The sequence below is a fragment of the Schistocerca piceifrons genome, chromosome 8 (assembly GCF_021461385.2).
Source record: "Schistocerca piceifrons isolate TAMUIC-IGC-003096 chromosome 8, iqSchPice1.1, whole genome shotgun sequence".
Taxonomy (NCBI): domain Eukaryota; kingdom Metazoa; phylum Arthropoda; class Insecta; order Orthoptera; family Acrididae; genus Schistocerca; species Schistocerca piceifrons.
Genome location: NC_060145.1, coordinates 359,396,570 through 359,414,575, shown reverse-complemented (window position 1 = coordinate 359,414,575; position 18,006 = coordinate 359,396,570). Strand labels below are relative to the sequence as shown.

At 42.8% G+C, this 18,006-nt stretch overlaps 1 protein-coding gene across 1 annotated transcript in view; it reads right to left on the bottom strand.

Moving 5' to 3' along the window:
- Positions 1-17,704, bottom strand: part of LOC124711519 (aquaporin AQPAe.a-like) — a 51,675-nt gene extending 33,971 nt beyond the window's left edge. The window contains exons 1-2 of the mRNA XM_047241641.1: positions 17,465-17,704; positions 4,396-4,619 (exon numbers count right to left, since the gene is read on the bottom strand). Coding sequence (XP_047097597.1) covers positions 4,396-4,619; positions 17,465-17,603 — 363 coding nt within the window. The 5' untranslated portion in view covers positions 17,604-17,704. The remainder of the gene's footprint in view (positions 1-4,395; positions 4,620-17,464) is intronic.
- Between the last annotated feature and the right edge of the window lie 302 nt (positions 17,705-18,006).

The window sequence follows — 18,006 nt, the reverse complement described above, 5'->3', positions numbered from 1 at the left end:
AACCCCCATTTTTATTACATATTCGTGTAGTACGTAAAGAAATATGAATGTTTTACTTGGACCACTTTTTTTGCTTTGTGATAGATGGCGCTGTAATGGTCACAAACATATGGCTCACAATTTCCTGGCAGATTAAAACTGTTTACCCGACCGAGACTCGAACTCGGGATTTGCCTTTCGCGGGCAAGTGCTCTACCATCTGAGCTACCGAAGCACGACTCACGCCCGGTCCTCACAGCTTTACTTCTGCCAGTATCTCGTCTCCTACCCTCCAAACTTTACAGAAGCTCTCCTGCGAACCATGCAGAACTAGCACTCCTGAAAGAAAGGATATTGCGGAGACATGGCTTAGCCACAGCCTGGGGGATGTTTCCAGAATGAGATTTTCACTCTGCAGCGGAGTGTGCGCTAATATGAAACTTTCTGGCAGATTAAAACTGTGTGCCCGACCGACTCGAGTCTCGGTCGGGCACACAGTTTTAATCTGCCAGGAAGTTTCATATCAGCGCACACTCCGCTGCAGGGTGAAAATCTCATTCTGGAAGTATGGCTCACAATTTTAGACGAACAGTAAATTAAAATACAGAACGTAGGAACGTTTGAATATTTTATTTCGGTTGTTCCAATGTGATACATGTACATTTCTGAGAACGCATGCTGTTACAGCGTGATTACCTGTAAATACCACATTAATGCAATAAATGCTCAAAATGATGTCCGTCAACCTCAATGCATTTGGCAATACGTGTAACGACGTTCCTCTCAACAGCGAGTAGTTTGCCTTCCGTAATGTTCGTACATGCATTGACAATGCGCTGACGCATGTTGTCAGGCGTTGTCGGTGGATCACGATAGCAAATATCCTTCAACTTTCCCCACAGAAAGAAATCCGAGGAAGTCAGATCCGGTGAACGTGCGGGCCATGGTATTGTGCTTCGAGGACCAATCCACCTGTCATGAAATATGCTATTCAGTACTGCTTCAACCGCACGCGAGCTATGTGCCGTACATTCATCATGTTGGAAGTACATCTCCATTCTGTCATGCAGTGAAACATCTTGTAGTAACATCGGTAGAACATCACGTAGGAAATAAGCATACATTGCACCATTTAGATTGCCATCGATAGAATGGGGGCGAATTATCCTTCCTCTCATAATGCCGCACCATACATTAACCCGCCAAGGTCGCTTATGTTCCACATATCGCGGCCATCGTGGATTTTCCGTTGCCCAATAGTGCATATTATGCCGGTTTACATTACCGCTGTTGGTGAATGACGCTTCGTCGCTAAATAGAACGCGTGCAAAAAATCTGTCATCGTCCCGTAATTTCTCTTGTGCCCAGTGGCAAAACTGTACACGACGTTCTCTCTCAACACGGCCGCGCGGGATTAGCCAAGCGGTCTGGGGCGCTACAACCATAGACTGTACGGCCGGTCCCGGCGGAGGTTCGAGTCCTCCCTTGGGCATGGCTGTATGTGTTCGTCCTTATGACAGTTTAGGTTAAGTAGTGTGTAAGCTTAGGGACTGATGACCTTAGCAGTTAAGTCCCATAAGATTTCACACACATTTGAACTTTTTTTTCTCTCAACACCGACGTTTTTGAGATTCCCGATTCTCGCGCAATTTGTCTGCTACTGATGTGCGGATTAGCTGCGACAGCAGCTGAAACACCTACTTAGGCATCATCATTTGTTGCTAGTCGTGGCTGACGATTCACATGTGGCTGAACATATCCTGTTTCCTTAAATAACGTAACTATCCGGCGAACGATCCGAACACTCGGATGATGTCGTCCAGGATACCGAGCAGCATACATAGCACACGGCCGTAGGACATTTTCATCACAATAGCCATACATCAACACGATATCGACCTTTTTCGCAATTGGTGAACGGTCCATTTTAACACGGGTAATGTATCATGAAGCAAATACCGTCCGCACTGGCGAAATGTTACGTGATACCACGTACTCATACGTTTGTGACTATTACAGCGCCATCTATCACAAAGCGAAAAAAGTGGTCCAACTAAAACATTCATATTTCTTTACGTACTACACGAAAATGTAATAAAAATGGGGTTTCCTATTTAAAAAAACGCAGTTGATATCCGTTTGACCTATGGCAGCGCCATCTAGTGGGCCAACCATAGCGCCATCTGGTTTTCCCCTTCAACCTAAACGAGTTTCGTTCTTTGTCATTTTTTCGTTTGATGCTTAGTTCGTGCAATATTTGCCCGGTCACTATAAATGGACCACGCTGTATAAATCCGATGCGTTCACAGCTCGTGGTCGTGCGGTAGCGTTCTCGCTTCCCGCGCCCGGGTTCCCGGGTTCGATTCCCGGCGGGGCCATGGATTTTCTCTGCCTCGTGATGACTGGGTGTTGTGTGATGTCCTTAGGTTAGTTAGGTTTAAGTAGTTCTAAGTTCTAGGGGACAGATGACCATAGATGTTAAGTCCCATAGAGCACAGAGCCAAATCCAATGTATGAACAACGGATTACACTCATTCATGAAATCTTCAACCTTCTCACGCTTCTAGACAACGAAGAGCTTTTCTAATAAGATTTTTTTTTTAAATAGCGATAGAGCACAGTTTTTTTGTTGGGCCGCTGCCCATACCCACACCCACAAAATACGATATACAGGGCATAAAATCCCGTCTGAGGCCTGCGTTCATTTTTATTTTAATAATTAGCAACCAATGCTGTACAATCGTAATAAAGTCATGAGAGGTTCAGTTGACTCTTTTGTTAGAACATGTTACGCGTTGCGACATTACACCCATCTTCAGACATCTGTTGCAAAAAAGTACAAAATATGACCATGCAGCGCCCCCTACCGAGGGCGCTTCGCTGCTAGTTGACTTGTTTAGCGTCAGTATACGCTCTGCTTCAAGACTGCTTGTGTCGCAGTCATATGTTATTCGACACTTTGTTTGAGTTGTCAAGGCTGTACGCCTGGTTGGTTAGGAATGAGTCGAAGTTTGTGGTATGTAACTCATATGACCAGATCTCATTTTCTGTAACGTTGAGACGTGTTGTGTGTGCTGTTCACTTATATTTTGTACTTTTTTGTAACAGATGTATGAAGATGGATGTAATCCCGATACGCGTAACATGTTCTAATGAAAGAGTCAATTGAACATCTCATGACTTTACTGCGATTGTACAGCAATGATTGCAAATTATTTTCTACAAAATACACCAAATTTTCACTGTGTGCTAGATAGAAGCAATGTTCTTTGAGCACTATGGGACTTAACATCTGAGGTCATCAGTTCCATAGAACTTAAAACTACTTAAACCTAACTAACCTAAGGACATCACACACAGCCATGCCCGAGGCAGGATTCGAACCTGCGACCGTAGCGGTTGCGCGGTTCCAGACTGTAGCGCCTAGAACCGCTCGGCCACTCCGGCCGGCTCATAAGAGATCCTAGTGTGTGATGTCAAATGGATACGGAGAGAGAGAGGTGTAGTAAGCAGCGTTCGAGGATTTGGAGAATGGAAATGGCTCTGAGCGCTATGGGACTTAACATCTGAGATCATCAGTCCCCTAGAACTTAGAACTACTTAAACCTAACTAACCTAAGGACATCACACACAACCATGCCCGAGGACCGAGCGAGGTGGTGCAGTGGTTAGACACTGGACTCGCATTCGGGAGGACGACGGATCAATCCCTCGTCCGGCCATCCTGATTTATGTTTTCCGTGATTTCCCTAAATCGCTCCAGGCAAATGGTTCCTTTCGAAGGGCACGGCCGACTTCCTTTCCCGTCCTTCCCTAATCCGATGAGACCGATGACCTCACTGTCTGGTCCCCTTCCCCAAAACAACCACCATGCACGAGGCAGGATTCGAACCTGCTACGGTAGCAGTCGCGCGGTTCCGGACTGAGAGGATTTGGAGGGAGTCCTAAAATTTTTAGTGGAGACGGTGACATAAGAGAGCGTGGGTCGGATCAGGCTTTTGCAGGTGTGGAATACAGTGGAGGGATTCAGTCCTCGCCGGCTGGAGTGCCCATGAGGTTATAGGCGCTACAGTCTGTAACCCCGCGACCGCGACGGTCGCAGGTTCGAATCCTGCCTCGGGCATGGATGTGTGTGATGTCCTTAGGTTAGTTAGGTTTAATTTGTTCTAGGCGACTGATGACCTCAGAAGTTATGTCGCATAGTGCTCAGAGCCATTTTGATTCAGTCCTCATTTTCAGCCGGTTAGCAATTTTAGTCTCTCGTGGAATGGTTAGTTTACGGTCGAAAATTAGTCCAAGGTACTTTTGTCTATTAGTGAATTGGATAGGACGGTCGTAAATGGTGATGCAACAGAGGTGGTGTTACTGACGTGACTGGACTTTGTAACGTGTGCGTAAGTACGAGCTTCGACTGACCTGTATGACTGTGGCGACGGTCATGCCGAAGACGAGCGGGCCCTGCAGGCCGGACGGCTTCTCGGAGGTACCGTCGAGTCCGTAGACGGCGCCCATGCAGCCCACGAACATGAGCAGCGCGGTGCCCAGCAGCTCGGCGCAGAACACGACCAGCATGCGGCGCGCCGACAGCTGGCCGAACACAGAGCCCGTCTCGGGGTGACGCCGGAACGCCGCCATCACGCCTGCGTGGCATACCGTGCATCAAGCAGGTGTCACTCTACCAGCAAGCTCTAAGCCACCTGAAGTATCACGTCACAGATAAGCTGAATAGCGAGATCCTAGTCTATTGCGATCATCTTCTCGTCTTATCCGTAGATACTCGTCCATTTCTGAGCGAACAACACCCAAAGTAACCCAGGTACTTTATATGCCTTTTAGCAACTATGTAGTTTGGCCGAAGCAGTGGCACAGTGGCTAGCATCGAACCTTCACACTTTCGCGCCAAGTCTTCAAACCCCTATACTTAGTATTTTTTCTCTTTTTTCGTTCATTCATCTGCCCATACCCGTGTATGATTACTACACGAATGTTTGCGAATGCATTGTGGTTCTGTCCTCCATCGTACAGGCGTGAAAAGAAGATCAAATATGGGTAAAAGAGGGTGCAACGACTTTCCCAAAGTGTGACAGATCCATGTAACACCATTGGAGGGAATTTTGCTGGCATTTGGTACCAACGAGACATCATTAACCCCCGTTACACTTTATGGGATCTCCTTTCTCGTCTTTTTTTCTCTTGTTTCGGCAGTTTGCCGTTCGAAGTATGACCGAGCCTGAGGATGATGACGCAGGGCACCACACTTTCGCACCGTTACAAAGGAAGGCATCTTTGAGCCAATTTCAAACTTCTGCGTCGCAGTGGGAGACAGTTATAGCGGTTTCGAAAACTGACCCTGTAACTCTGATACACACCGTAAAAAGATGTTTTTATTAAAAAACTTATGAAACAGCATTTGTTTTTTAAGATATGCATTTGATAATAAACATAGAATACAAATAACAGAAAAAATTATTACTAGCAAGAGCCGAATCAGCGACTTTGCAATTACAACACTCATACGCTATCGCTACGGTCGCAGGTTCGAATCCTGCCTCGGGTATGGATGTGTGTGATGTCCTTAGGTTAGTTAGGTTTAATTAGTTCTAAGTTCTAGGGGACTGATGACTTAAGTCCCATAGTGCTCAGAGCCATTTGAATCATACGCTACACAGTCAGCAATCAGTGGCTGCGTTAAATTTTTCGAAACGTTTTGTTTTGTACTTAGCAGCGCTCAAAAGTATTGAAAGCTTTAAACTCGATTTTTTGGAGTCGTGTTGGTTTAGGAAATTAACATTCGGGCACTTGCTTTCAGATATCACACGGAGAATACGGCAAGTGCCATAACCGGATTTTCCCTGAAACTTCGCTCTTATGTTTGTTCTTCAGGAAGATTTGGTGCATTACTTCGGATGATACCGATCGTACAACATGGGAAAAATAGAAATTCTGAAGAATACGTGTATTGCACGAAGGTAAGTTTGCCGCCGCGACATTTCTTCATACGAATCTCACTCGGCGAAGAAACGTCGTTAGCCTTGCTGAAGATTTCAAACGTTGGCAATAAATTAACGGCAAATCAAGCGTAACGGGATGACATCCAGGAAAACTGGCGCTTGCAGGTGATTATGAGCTAAGGTATGGCACATCAAAAACGACTTACTGTTATTTTGTCTTTTTAATTCATTCACTATATACGAGGGTAATCCAAAAAGTAAGGTGTCCTATTTTTTTAAAAGTACATAGACCTGTTTATTTTTACAATGGTTTACATCAGTTTACAGATTGAACATTTAGCTATTTTTCGACATAATCACCGTTCCTGTCGATGCATTTTTTGTAGACGCTGTGGCAATTTTTGTATGCCCATGTTCATAAAGTTATGAACCTCTTCTTTCACCTCGTCGTCGGAGCTGAATCTCTTTCCGGCCAAATGTTTTTTCAACCTAGGGAACTGGGCGCCAAGTCAGGACTATAGGGTGGGTGGGTGATTATGTTCCACTGAAACTGTTGCAGGAGAGCAACGGTTTGCCGAGCGACGTGTGGACGAGCGTTGTCACGGAGAATGTGTACGCCCTTGCTCAACATTCCTCTTCTCAGGTTCTGAATTGCCCATTTGAGTTTTTTCAGAGTCTCACAGTACCTGTCAGCATTAATTGTGGTCCCAGCGATTCAGCTCCGACGACGAGGTGAAAGAAGAGTTTCATAACTTTCTGAACAGCATGGCGGCGAGCTAGTATGACATGGGCATACACAAACTGCCACAGAGTCTACAAAAATGCATTTACAGAAATGGTGTTTATGTCGAAAATTAGCTAAATGTTCAAGCTGTAAACTGATGTAAACTTGAACTTATAAAAAATAGGAGACCTTACTTTTGGGATTACCCTCGTAGTTAGTAAATGAATAAGGACAACCTTACTTTTGGGACTACCCTCGTATGTAGTGGATGAATTAAAAAGACAAAAAAACAATAAATGGTTTTTGATGTGGCATACCTTGGCTCATAATCACTTGCAAGCGCCTGTTTTTCTCGAAGTCATCCCGTTACGTGTGATTGGCCGTGAAATTATTGCCAACGTTTGAAATCTTCACCAATGCCAACGACGTTTCTTCGCTGAGTGAGATTCGTACCAAGAAATCTCGCGGCCGCAAACTTTCCTTCGTGCAATACTCCTATTCTTCAGAATTTCTATGTTTCCAATGCTGTACGATCGGTATCACCCGAAGTAATGCAACAAATCTTCCTGAAGAGTAAACATAAGAGCGAAAATTCAGGGATAATCGTGTTCTCCTTGTGATATTTGAAAATAAGTGCCCGAATGTTGATTTCCTAAGCCAAAACGATTCGAAAAAACTGGGTTTAAGGCTTTCAAGATTTTTGAGCACTGCTAGGTACAAAACAAATCGTTTCGAGAAATTTAATGCAGCTACCGAATGCTGAGTGCGTTGTAATTGCGAAGTCGCCGATTCAGCTATTTCTAGTAATAACTTTTTTCTGTTATTTGTATTCTATTATCAAATGTATATTTGAAAAAACAAATACTGATTCACATTTTTTAATAAAAACATCTTTTTAAGGTGTGTGTCACAGTTATAGGGTCAGTTTTCGAAATCCCTATAATTGTCTCCCACTGTGACGCAGAAATTTGAAATTGGCTCAAAGATGCCCGCAACTTTCTTTTGTAATGATGCGAAAGTGTGGTGACCTGCGTCTTCATCCTCAGGCTCGGTCATGCTTCGAACGGCAAACTGCCGGAACATGCGAAAAAAAGACGAGAACTCAGAAGGTCACATAAAGTGTAACGTGGGTTAATGATGTCTCGTTGGTACCAAATGACAGCAAAATTCGCTCCAATGATGTTACATGGATATGTCACACGTTGGGAAAATCGTTGCACCCTTTTTTGCCCACATTTGACCACTTCTTTTTACGCATGTACTATGGAGGACAGAACCACAATGCCCAGCATTGAAATCACGTAATTTTCTAATGGGTGACCGAGGAAAACATTTCAGACACACCGTCCCTCAGAATCAACACGAAAAGGCTTCGGGAGATGCCAATAAGGTTGTCAATGAAACCGTCCCTTCCCTTGGGTTGTAGATTCCCACACATTTCGCAGTCGAAAACGACAATTCGCAACGTTATGAGCAACAGAAAGACGTTCTTGACAAAGTTTGACACTGTCGAAAATTCCTGAGGTATTCAACACTCCTCCAAGGAAATTATGCTCCTGCAGTCCCATGGAACATGATTGCATACCTCTGGAGTGTAGTGTGAGCGCAATTTTTGCTCTGGTGTATAGGACGGTACCACAGGGACCATTCAAAACCGTTCGACGAAATTTCAGTGTGATCCGAAGCAGTAAAGGATGTTCACGCTTTTTCATCCCCCCTGTGGCGTGATCATGGGGTGGGTGCAACATTGACAAACACGTGCATAAAATGGTAAAGAGTTCTTCTAAGCACTCAGTTCGGTAACTCACTTGGTACTTCCCACATACTTTTGTTGCCACTTTAAAAACACAGACACTCCTAGGCACCTGCAGGCAGGCAACCCCGTAACAGCATTCAGCTGAGAGGTACTACGCTGTTGCTCTAGTGCCTGCTTGCGGGTAGTCCGAATATGATGGGCGTTGAAGGGGTTGCTGTGGATGTGAACGTGTACCTGTACGGAGACAAACTTTGACAGATTCTCTGTACAGGTACACGTGCACATCCGCAGTAGGGTTAGACAATAAAGTAACCCCTTCAACGCCCGTCATATTCGTGTACATTTACAGAGAATCTGTCAAAGTTTGTCTCTGTACAGGTACACTTTCACATCCACGATGTAGTTAGACAAAATTGTGGTGAAATTTAGTCGCAATGTCACACCTTTAACGCACGTTACTCCTCACATGAACTTCTGAGGTTTGGCGTATTTTTCACAAGTGTCGACATGTTGCTGTTTGAAGCGTGGACAAGCCCGAGGGGTGACACTGCAGGGCGTCACGATTTTACACCATTACCGAGTAAGGTTGGGGCACCTTTGAACAAATTTAAAACTTCTGTGTCGCAATGGGAGACAATTGTGGGGTTCAACAATGTAACCCTTTAACTGTAGTGTGCAGTGTATATTTACTGCGTGCCGTGTTCTCTGTGCAGTACAGATATACATAGAGCTGAGCTGCTTACTATTCAGGCGCAACTGCGTTAATGTTAGCTTCCAACAGAGGGGACATGGAGCAACAATTGTTTTACACTCTACACTTCCACGTCACTTCAGTCAAATAGTTCCTTACTGGACATTCATCTGTCAAGCGCAGATATAACCACACACGCACACACGACTCCAATCAGGACAGCAAGTCCATAGTATCAACAGTATCTGAAGACAGCATCAGGATCATGTCAACACCCGCTTGCAACAAGATCTCAACTGGACATTCTGCAAGTGATTCTAATTATCTTTCGCTGTATTCGGGATTTGACGACAGTAGAGGGAGATCAGTAAAAGTGAATACTGAACCACTACCACGCACTATCACCATACTACAGTAAAGTATTTGAGGATGGAGAGGCACGTAGCAGACAGTCGCAATCCCATTAGTTGTTATTACTCTTACGTACCTATATTTCGACTATAAATAGCCATCTTCAGTGCTAAAATAGAAGGAAAATTTCAGAATCAGAATTAATTTACTTTGCATAGAGCAATAAGGAAAACAACATGTTATCCAATAGCAGCTATCCATTCTGTTCAACATACCATTTGAGTTACAAGTAATGGCCTCTATGTTTCAAATTAAGTAACGGAGTTTTACTTCAGTACAGTAGTTTAAACCTTTTTTTTAATATCTAAAATCAATAAGCATATTTGCATATCACTATCAAATACCAAAAAAATGCAAACTTACAACGTGCTTGCTCATATCTTATGAGGGACTACGCTAAGTTTTAGCTTTTGACGAATTTCAATTTGGTATGTAACTGTATTTTATCAAACGATCTTCAACAAACTCTATTTAATTTTTTAATTTTTATTTCTAAAGTGATGTAACAAATTTATATAAGAGAGATGTATGAATCTATAAATGATACTTTACATAGGATTTGACGGACAGCTTCGCCACGAAGGTAAGAGCAAGCATGTTGTAACTTTGCATTTCTTGAATATTTCAAAGTGATATGCAAATATGCTTGTCGATTTTAAATATTTGAAAAAGGGTCTTTAAACAACTGTATTGAAATGAAATTCATCATAATAATCATCATTTTCCTTACAATATTTGGCTGTTGCCTGTTCCAAACTCACAAACAAAATCATTCCCATCTTTTTCTAGTTCCTCCAGTATCTCTTTACCCATTCAGAATTTTCTGAGGAATTCTCACGAGGTGTTGTTTCCAATCTTCATGAAATTTTTGAATTTTTCTCATTAATTCATTCAGGTTTTTAGATTTACAAAAACACTTTATTTGGTAAATTACGTTAAGACCACTGTTTCCTTCCTAAAAATGTCACTAAATTATGTTCTACGGTGTACTGTTTCCATGCTACTGAAAAAAATGTGTCCAGGAGCGAAGGACAATAATTCTGAAGGTTAAATTTTTGTGTTATGCAATTGGGCAGAGACTACTCTTGGCAGCAGATTGATAGAAAAGTGACTAACTGCCAAGTCGGAATGTGGACGTTCCTCGCTTCATGGAGAAACATATATCAAAATCATGAGAAACAATGAAACATATTCTCTTCCAGATTCAGAAGTGCATTGAACTTGATGGTGGGCTTCACCAAAATTTGTTGCAAAATATTTAAAATTCATTAGAAATTGTAGCATACTTTATGTGGACTGCAAAATATGTGTTATGTAATGTCGTATATGACGAATCGCAGAAATTGTATTACAAACGATTGCAAGTTTTTAACGTCACAAAAAGATAATTAACATTCGAAATAAATAAAAAAAGTAAAATAGATCTACAACTATAGTAAATATTTATAAGGGCTTGTCTCGGCAATGGTTACAGGTAACGCAGTTTTTATATGAACATCTTTATTTCTTCTGAGTCACACAGCATAAATAATGTGTGACACCTCCCGACTCCGCTGAGTGAAATATCGACGGTAATTCACCGTTACTCTGGTAATTACAGATTTTTTAACAGACAACTGGTTATGGTAACTGGTACTGCAGTTGTGGAACGGGAAACAACCAAGATAAAGACGTCTCGTGGACGACTAGGTCACTAGAAACGGCGCAAAAACTCATATAAGACAAGCGTAGGTAGGGATATCAACCGTATCGTTTGTAAGAAAACCCCGGGAAACCTAAACCTGAATGGCTGAATAGATATTTGATAGTCCAGTGTTTTAATCACTGTGCCACTCTGAATGGTTATAGAAAGGAATACAGGCTGTTCGGGAAGGAAGTCTCACCGAGCGTACAATGTGACGTTCGGTGTGGAAGGTAAGTTTCTTGTGTAGTTTGACACTAGACATTATCACAATAGTGAGTCAGTTGGTCGCAGATGTATACAATTGTTTGTGACAATTTCACCAAGGATACAAGTATTACAGTGAAATTTATTCCAAAGACTAGGTACATGATAATACGCATTTGATTAGAATTGCAGAATTTTACATGCACTCTGAACGTGAGAATTCAATACGGTGTGAAGCTGCCACTCACTGCAATCAGAGCCTCCGGACGTCGCGGCATGGTATCCAAGAGGGTCTGGATATGTTGGTGGGAAACACGCTGGCACGCGATAGGTAGGCACATTCACAAAGCATCAACAGTGGTTGTATGAGGAGCAGAACGAATAAGTTGCCGACCGACGAAGTAGAGCTAGCCACATGAGGGGCAATGTTCCGGGCTATGAAACCTCTTACTGTGGCGTTGTCCTCAACACGGTCACTCGCACGACACAGGTATACACTTCATACTCCAGAAAGGGTCGGATGAAGCAACGGCAAATAACAAAGAAGCTCCACTATGACTTCGCCTAGAACGGCGTGTAATATTCCTGCACTTGTTCACTACGTTTGATCCCTGAGTATGGGACTACTTTTGAAGTAGGCAGTGCCTTGAATTAGTCGGTGTCATCATTGAATTCATTGAGCTGTAGGAGGTTCACTTCCATACGATCGATAAAATCGATGAAAATAACGGCACACAGTTGAATAACTCCTCTTTAAACGGAGAATACAGTTATGTTTTCGCCATCTCGAGTCGAAGCATGTTGGGTAATGAATGAGCGAGAGAGCCAGCGAGCTGTCTGTACCAGGCAGACCCTTGCCGGCGATTACGTGCACCGGCAACGTGCAACTGTCGCCAACATAAACTTTTAATTTCGATGTAGAAAATCGACCCGAGGAATCAGGCTTCATTCATATAGAAGTAACAGCTTTGTGAAAACTAAGGAATCTTTACGAAACACCCTGCATGCTGTCCGAATCTTCTTGTAACGTTTGCACTCGGAATTTCAACAGCAAACATTTCCGTGAGGTACTACGCCTGTGTCGTAGCGTCTTCCACTGGACATTGTTGGTCATCTCTATAACAATGTCGCGCTTACTAAACAATGTCGTAACGAAAGATGCTGCTCTTCGTTGGATATTCTCTGTCTGTTTTATTAACTTATCCTTGTAAGGATCCCAGACCGATGAGCAAACAAGTCTTTCCCTAGCAACACCCTCCGGGGATGCTTTACATTTCCTTAAGAATCTTTCAATGCAACCCTGCCTGCCATCAGCTGTCAACTGTATCTTTCGTCGAGTCCAGAATGTCTTTTATTTTTTTGATGCTACGAAAAATCGGCTTAATGCCTGCCCGATGGAGAATTATGCCCAGACGTTCAGTAACCGCTTTTACATATGGTAGCACGACGGTGTTCAGTGCTTCGTTCTGCATTTCTCAGTTGCCCTCCTCCTTCGGCGCCATGGTTCTGTGTATCATGTCGTAGCCATTCGCTCCAAAAATGGACCTGAGGTTCTGTAGTTCAGCTTGCAGGTTGTGTTCATCACTGATCCTGTAGGCTGTCTTAGTTAATGTTTGCCGGGCCATATTCTTCTGTGTAGGATGGTGGTGGGAGGATGCATGCAGGTCTGTGTTGGTGGGCTTCCTATAATCTCTGTGTCCAAGCTTTCCCTCTGGCTTACGGTAAACTTCCACAAGTTTCATGCCGCCGGAGTCTATGAAATCGGTTGCGAATGTGGACTGGTGTATGTAGGTGAGACTGGGCGTTCAATAAGCAAAAGGTTAACTGAACACGGGAGATATATCCGCCTCAAACAATACAACAAATCAGAGGTGGCAGAACATCAGGAATAGTGCAGGATGAAGATCGAATTTCGAGAGGCCGGTGTACTGGCGAAGCAGCCGTTTAGTTTGAGGAGGAAGATTATAGAAATAGCCAAGCGACCTGGCAATATGAATAGAGAAGACGGGTACCGACTTCCAGCGTCTTGGCTGCCAGCAATGACAGCTTTGCGGAAGGACAGCTCTCGCAGAGCAACAGGCGCGCGGTAGGCCACAGCGGTGGAGGGTACACACAGCACTGACACGGCCTAGTCGATACTGGGCAGTTAGTAAACAACGATACGCTGTAGTCACCGCTCAGTCTCTCATTCGCCGATTTCCACCATTGGCAAGCAGTAAAGGAAACTGCAATGGAAAACGCCCATTTCCGCAAATGACAACAAGCAATGTCAAGACCAATAAAATGAACTCCTAATGCCCTTCCTCCTCTCCCTCACGTCCAATGACAGCGCTCCTCCATAGTATATAAGTATTCAAATTAGTGTTCATTCAGCAGTTAGCAATACACCCTGAGGAAGGTGCCTTGCAACAGTCGCCGAAACGTCGGAATTTTACAGATGACAATGCGGCCTCAAACCCAGAAGAATTTTATTGTCTGTGACAACGGCCGCAGAAGCCTACGTTTACATCCTCATGGATCGTTTATATGTGTGTTATAAACAGTCACACTCTTACAACACTAATTACGAGTACTGACGAAAAAACTACTTATCTGTCTATTTCGTTCCGTTGAGAATAACGAGTTGAGTTCTGTCTACTGGATCCCGGCACAAGCCTGGTACGATACTCGGTAATCTCGTATTTCGTTCTCTAGAGAACAGTGTCTAATTATAACGAATGCCTTTCTGAAATAAAGGAACACGGCGTCAACCTGGGAGCCTCAGGTCTCCTGGACGAACACCGCAACTTGCATAGTTTTATAACACACTAACGCCAGTGATATTTCTTAAGCCTGTAAATACGTGCACCTCTCCAGCGATCCTTCTTGAAAACAGGAATGACCTACGCTTTCTTTTTCAATAGACTGGTAGCCTGTACCTGTGCGACAAATCGCCGCTGGAAGGAGAGTAAGTTTACTCGCATGATCTCTGTAGAATGCCAGAAGTGTCTTAACTTGTGCAGACGCCTATCTGCTGTTGTGGTTCTGAAGCCGTGGAAAGCATTTACAAGCGTTTCCACGCTGATTGATTCTGCGTATTGTTTCCCAAGGTTGTGATAGTTAAATGTTACGTACGGGCTGAGAGATACAACAAATACCATCAGAGGTCACCATCACACAGTCACAACCACTCGGCAGGCACCTCTCCAGTGCATGCAGCAGCCTCCACATGGCGCACACGATATGGATCTCTTTCCGCTTCCGCGCCACGTCCTTCAGCAAGTGATATATGTCCGCTGACAATGTGGTCAGTTGCCAAAGAGAACGTTGCCAAAGAGAACGCTGTCAACAGCGGGCTACGTTGCCTCCACCTCGTTCTGGTGCATAAGCCAATTCTTCCGCTGACAGACATGAAACACGATGCGTCATTGACACTCTGGTGGTTCCGATACTTTAGCTAGACCATTCTGCTGATTACCTGCATCCAGCATAGTACAGTTGTCTGAAGACTACATTCCGCCTAGTACATGGGTAATAGGACAACCGAAAGTGTCTATAGCATTACTATTATTTATAGTGATAACATCATACACTGGCAACTGATTGCAAAATTATTTCGATTTCATTGTCTTTGGTTTAGGACATCAGGTGCCAACTATAGGGGAAAGCGTCCATAAATGATACAAACTGGTAAAATGACATACCACGTGTTTCTTCTTCCTGCCACAAGAGGTAGCAATTTTTGGCACAAGGTTATGTTCTGGTGTTGACGACACGGTTACATCAGAAACAGAGGAGGCCGTTTGCTTATGCGCTTATGTGTTATCTTAAGAATACGTGCGCATCGGGTTTTAAAAGTTGTAACAATTGTTCTTCTGTGGCTACTACACCTGGATAATTTGATTTATAATTTTATGTCCACGAATCAGCATGAGTTTAGAAAGCACCGCTCTTACGAAACTTAGCTTGCCCTTTTCTCACATGATATACTACGAACTATGGATGAAGGGCAACAGGCAGCTTGCATATTTCTACATTTCTGGGAAGCGCTTGACACGGTGCTCCATTGCAGGTTGTTATGGAACAGGTTCACAGGTATGAGTGGGTCAAAGACTTCTTAAGTTATAGAATCAAGTATGTTATCGTCGACGGCGAGTGTTTATCGGAGACAAGGGTGTCATCAAGAGCGCCCTAGGGAAGTGTGACAGGACCGCTATTATCCTCTATATACATAAATTATTTGGCGGATCGGGTGGGGACCGCCATTTATTTCTATTTACCGTAATATAACACGTAGGTCATTATTGTTATTACTATTTCAGTAATAATAGTTGTAAACTATAAGAGAATCGCTAAAAGCTAGTTACATGATTCAGAGAACTGGGAGCGTGCATCAAAAATATTCGGTGTTCCTCAAGCTACTTTAAGAAGACGAGTACGAGGCAAGAAAGAGCAAGTTAGGGAGTTGAGAAAGGTTTAGGTCAGTTCCAACAAACGCTTTCAACATATCTAGAATTAGAGCTACTGCAACACAATAAATATCATGAATCCAAGCCAGTTGAACTTATATTGAATGATATAAGGAAACTGGCATTTGAGTAAGCCAAGAGAAATGACATTGGCAGTCGAGTCAGCAAGCGGACATTGATGGCAGGTAAGTAGCTACTTAATTTCATTACACAAACGATAAGCATTTAATAGTCTACAAATAATTTGGCAAACCACTCTTTCGTGATGTTCACATGTGACGTTTGCAAATATATGTGAATCTGTGTACGTCATTTTGGCCAATGAAACATGTGACATGACACTGAGTAAGCTTTCTAATAATACGTTGTGGTAATCCTATAAGGTGTAATATAGTTTTCTTGTGTGAGCACTATGTAGTTAATAGCTCTTCATGTTAACTTGTAAAAAATAAACCTCATAATTAAAAAATTGTGACCACTGTAGAATTGGTTCCTTATGATATGCGATTGTAGGTCGCCTTTCCTACCGAAGTTAAGTTCTGTATTGTAACATATTGTTATCTTGATAAATGTTATTGTTTACATCTTACTTTGTTGTCACATTTCCGTTACCGTGGCGCCTGTCAAAAAAGTGTTTAATTAGTAAGCGTGCAATTAGCCACCTTTATAAAGAATTATAGTTGTACTACACTTTCCTCCTACCATGGATGTTTCGTGTAAATTAATTGCAGCATTGAGTCACAACATACGCAACACTAATTTATTTGGAAATTCCTTCAGTTTAAAGAGATCCATTTGATCGCTACTTGCAGTCGTCGATTGATAATAAATTTTAATTTCAATCACAACCTTGAAATTCCAGAGGAATCATGGTTTTCACCTTTAACAAGTTCATTATTGATTTGGAATCGAAAGTAAAGAAGTTAATTGGGAAATGTAGTAGCTCGTAGACGCCACAGTAAATTACTTTCGTTCTTTCATCCATTAGATGTTGGAGGACAGAACATATTTATATTAAAAATTTATGCAGTAACACGGATGCAGACCGTCTCGGTGTTTGGAGTGATGTCATTATTTACTTAGCGGCTTCTGTGTGACTTAGAAAATTGCAAGAGAAATTTGAAAACACGTTGGATATGATACATCTTTCTACAATTAAAATATTGCGTGCAGTAGACAAGTACAAACGTTTTCTGTTTACTTTTAAAGGGAACCTTGTTATCAGTAATCCTTTTCGCATTATATGACATATGAGCAGTACGTTTGCAAACGTAACTCATGCTTGAAATAATTGTCATGTAGACTTGCGGATTGTTTATTGCAGAGCCGATGGGATGCATTAAATCTAGGAGAAACAACAACCACTAAAAATCTCTAAAACAATGAAGTGAAACATGTCTGTTTAAGAAAAAAATAAATTTCAACGGTAAAAACGAGTGCAGTAATAATTATTCCTATCTACAAGATAAACAACATTAAAGTAGCCAATGAGGAATAATGGCTGCAAATATTGAAAAAATGATTAATTACTTTACTGTACTCTACAGATGTCAATCAAATGGCAAAGGAGAGGAAATGCAAGATCCTCGTAACGAAGTGGTGCAACTGACACTTACCCTTAACAGCGGCCAGGCAACACGGTTCGACAGGAGTTTTCTCGCCGACTGGTGGCGGTGTCTTTCCGTTGGCGAGGTCCGGCGCGCAGTGTATTACGGTGATGTCCGGCGTCATTTTACCCAACTCTCCGTTCGGCATGCTGGTAGTCTGCAGCTGAAGTGGTGGAGCGCTGGGAAGACGTCTTCGATGTGCTATCCAGAAAAGCTCCTATCACGATTTGCAAGGAAGCTAATTGGGCACTGTGGAACACTACAGCTCGTTTTTGTTTATCGTAATTTTCTCTTTTACGCCTGCATGCTGTGAATTTTGGAATAGCGATTGGAGTCGATGATCAAGTACGTCATAAAGGAAAAATGTTATGATACGTGCGTATACTAGTAATTCACCCTTTGTTTCTAAATTCCTTCTGTTTGAAACAAATATCGATTACTACGGAAGTAGAACCGTTTTGAAAATGTACGTGCAACAGTGAGTATAAAACTGTCAGTTGAGTGAAATTTTCTGAAGCTTCAGAAACGCAAAGAAATCTGAACGCGGTGAA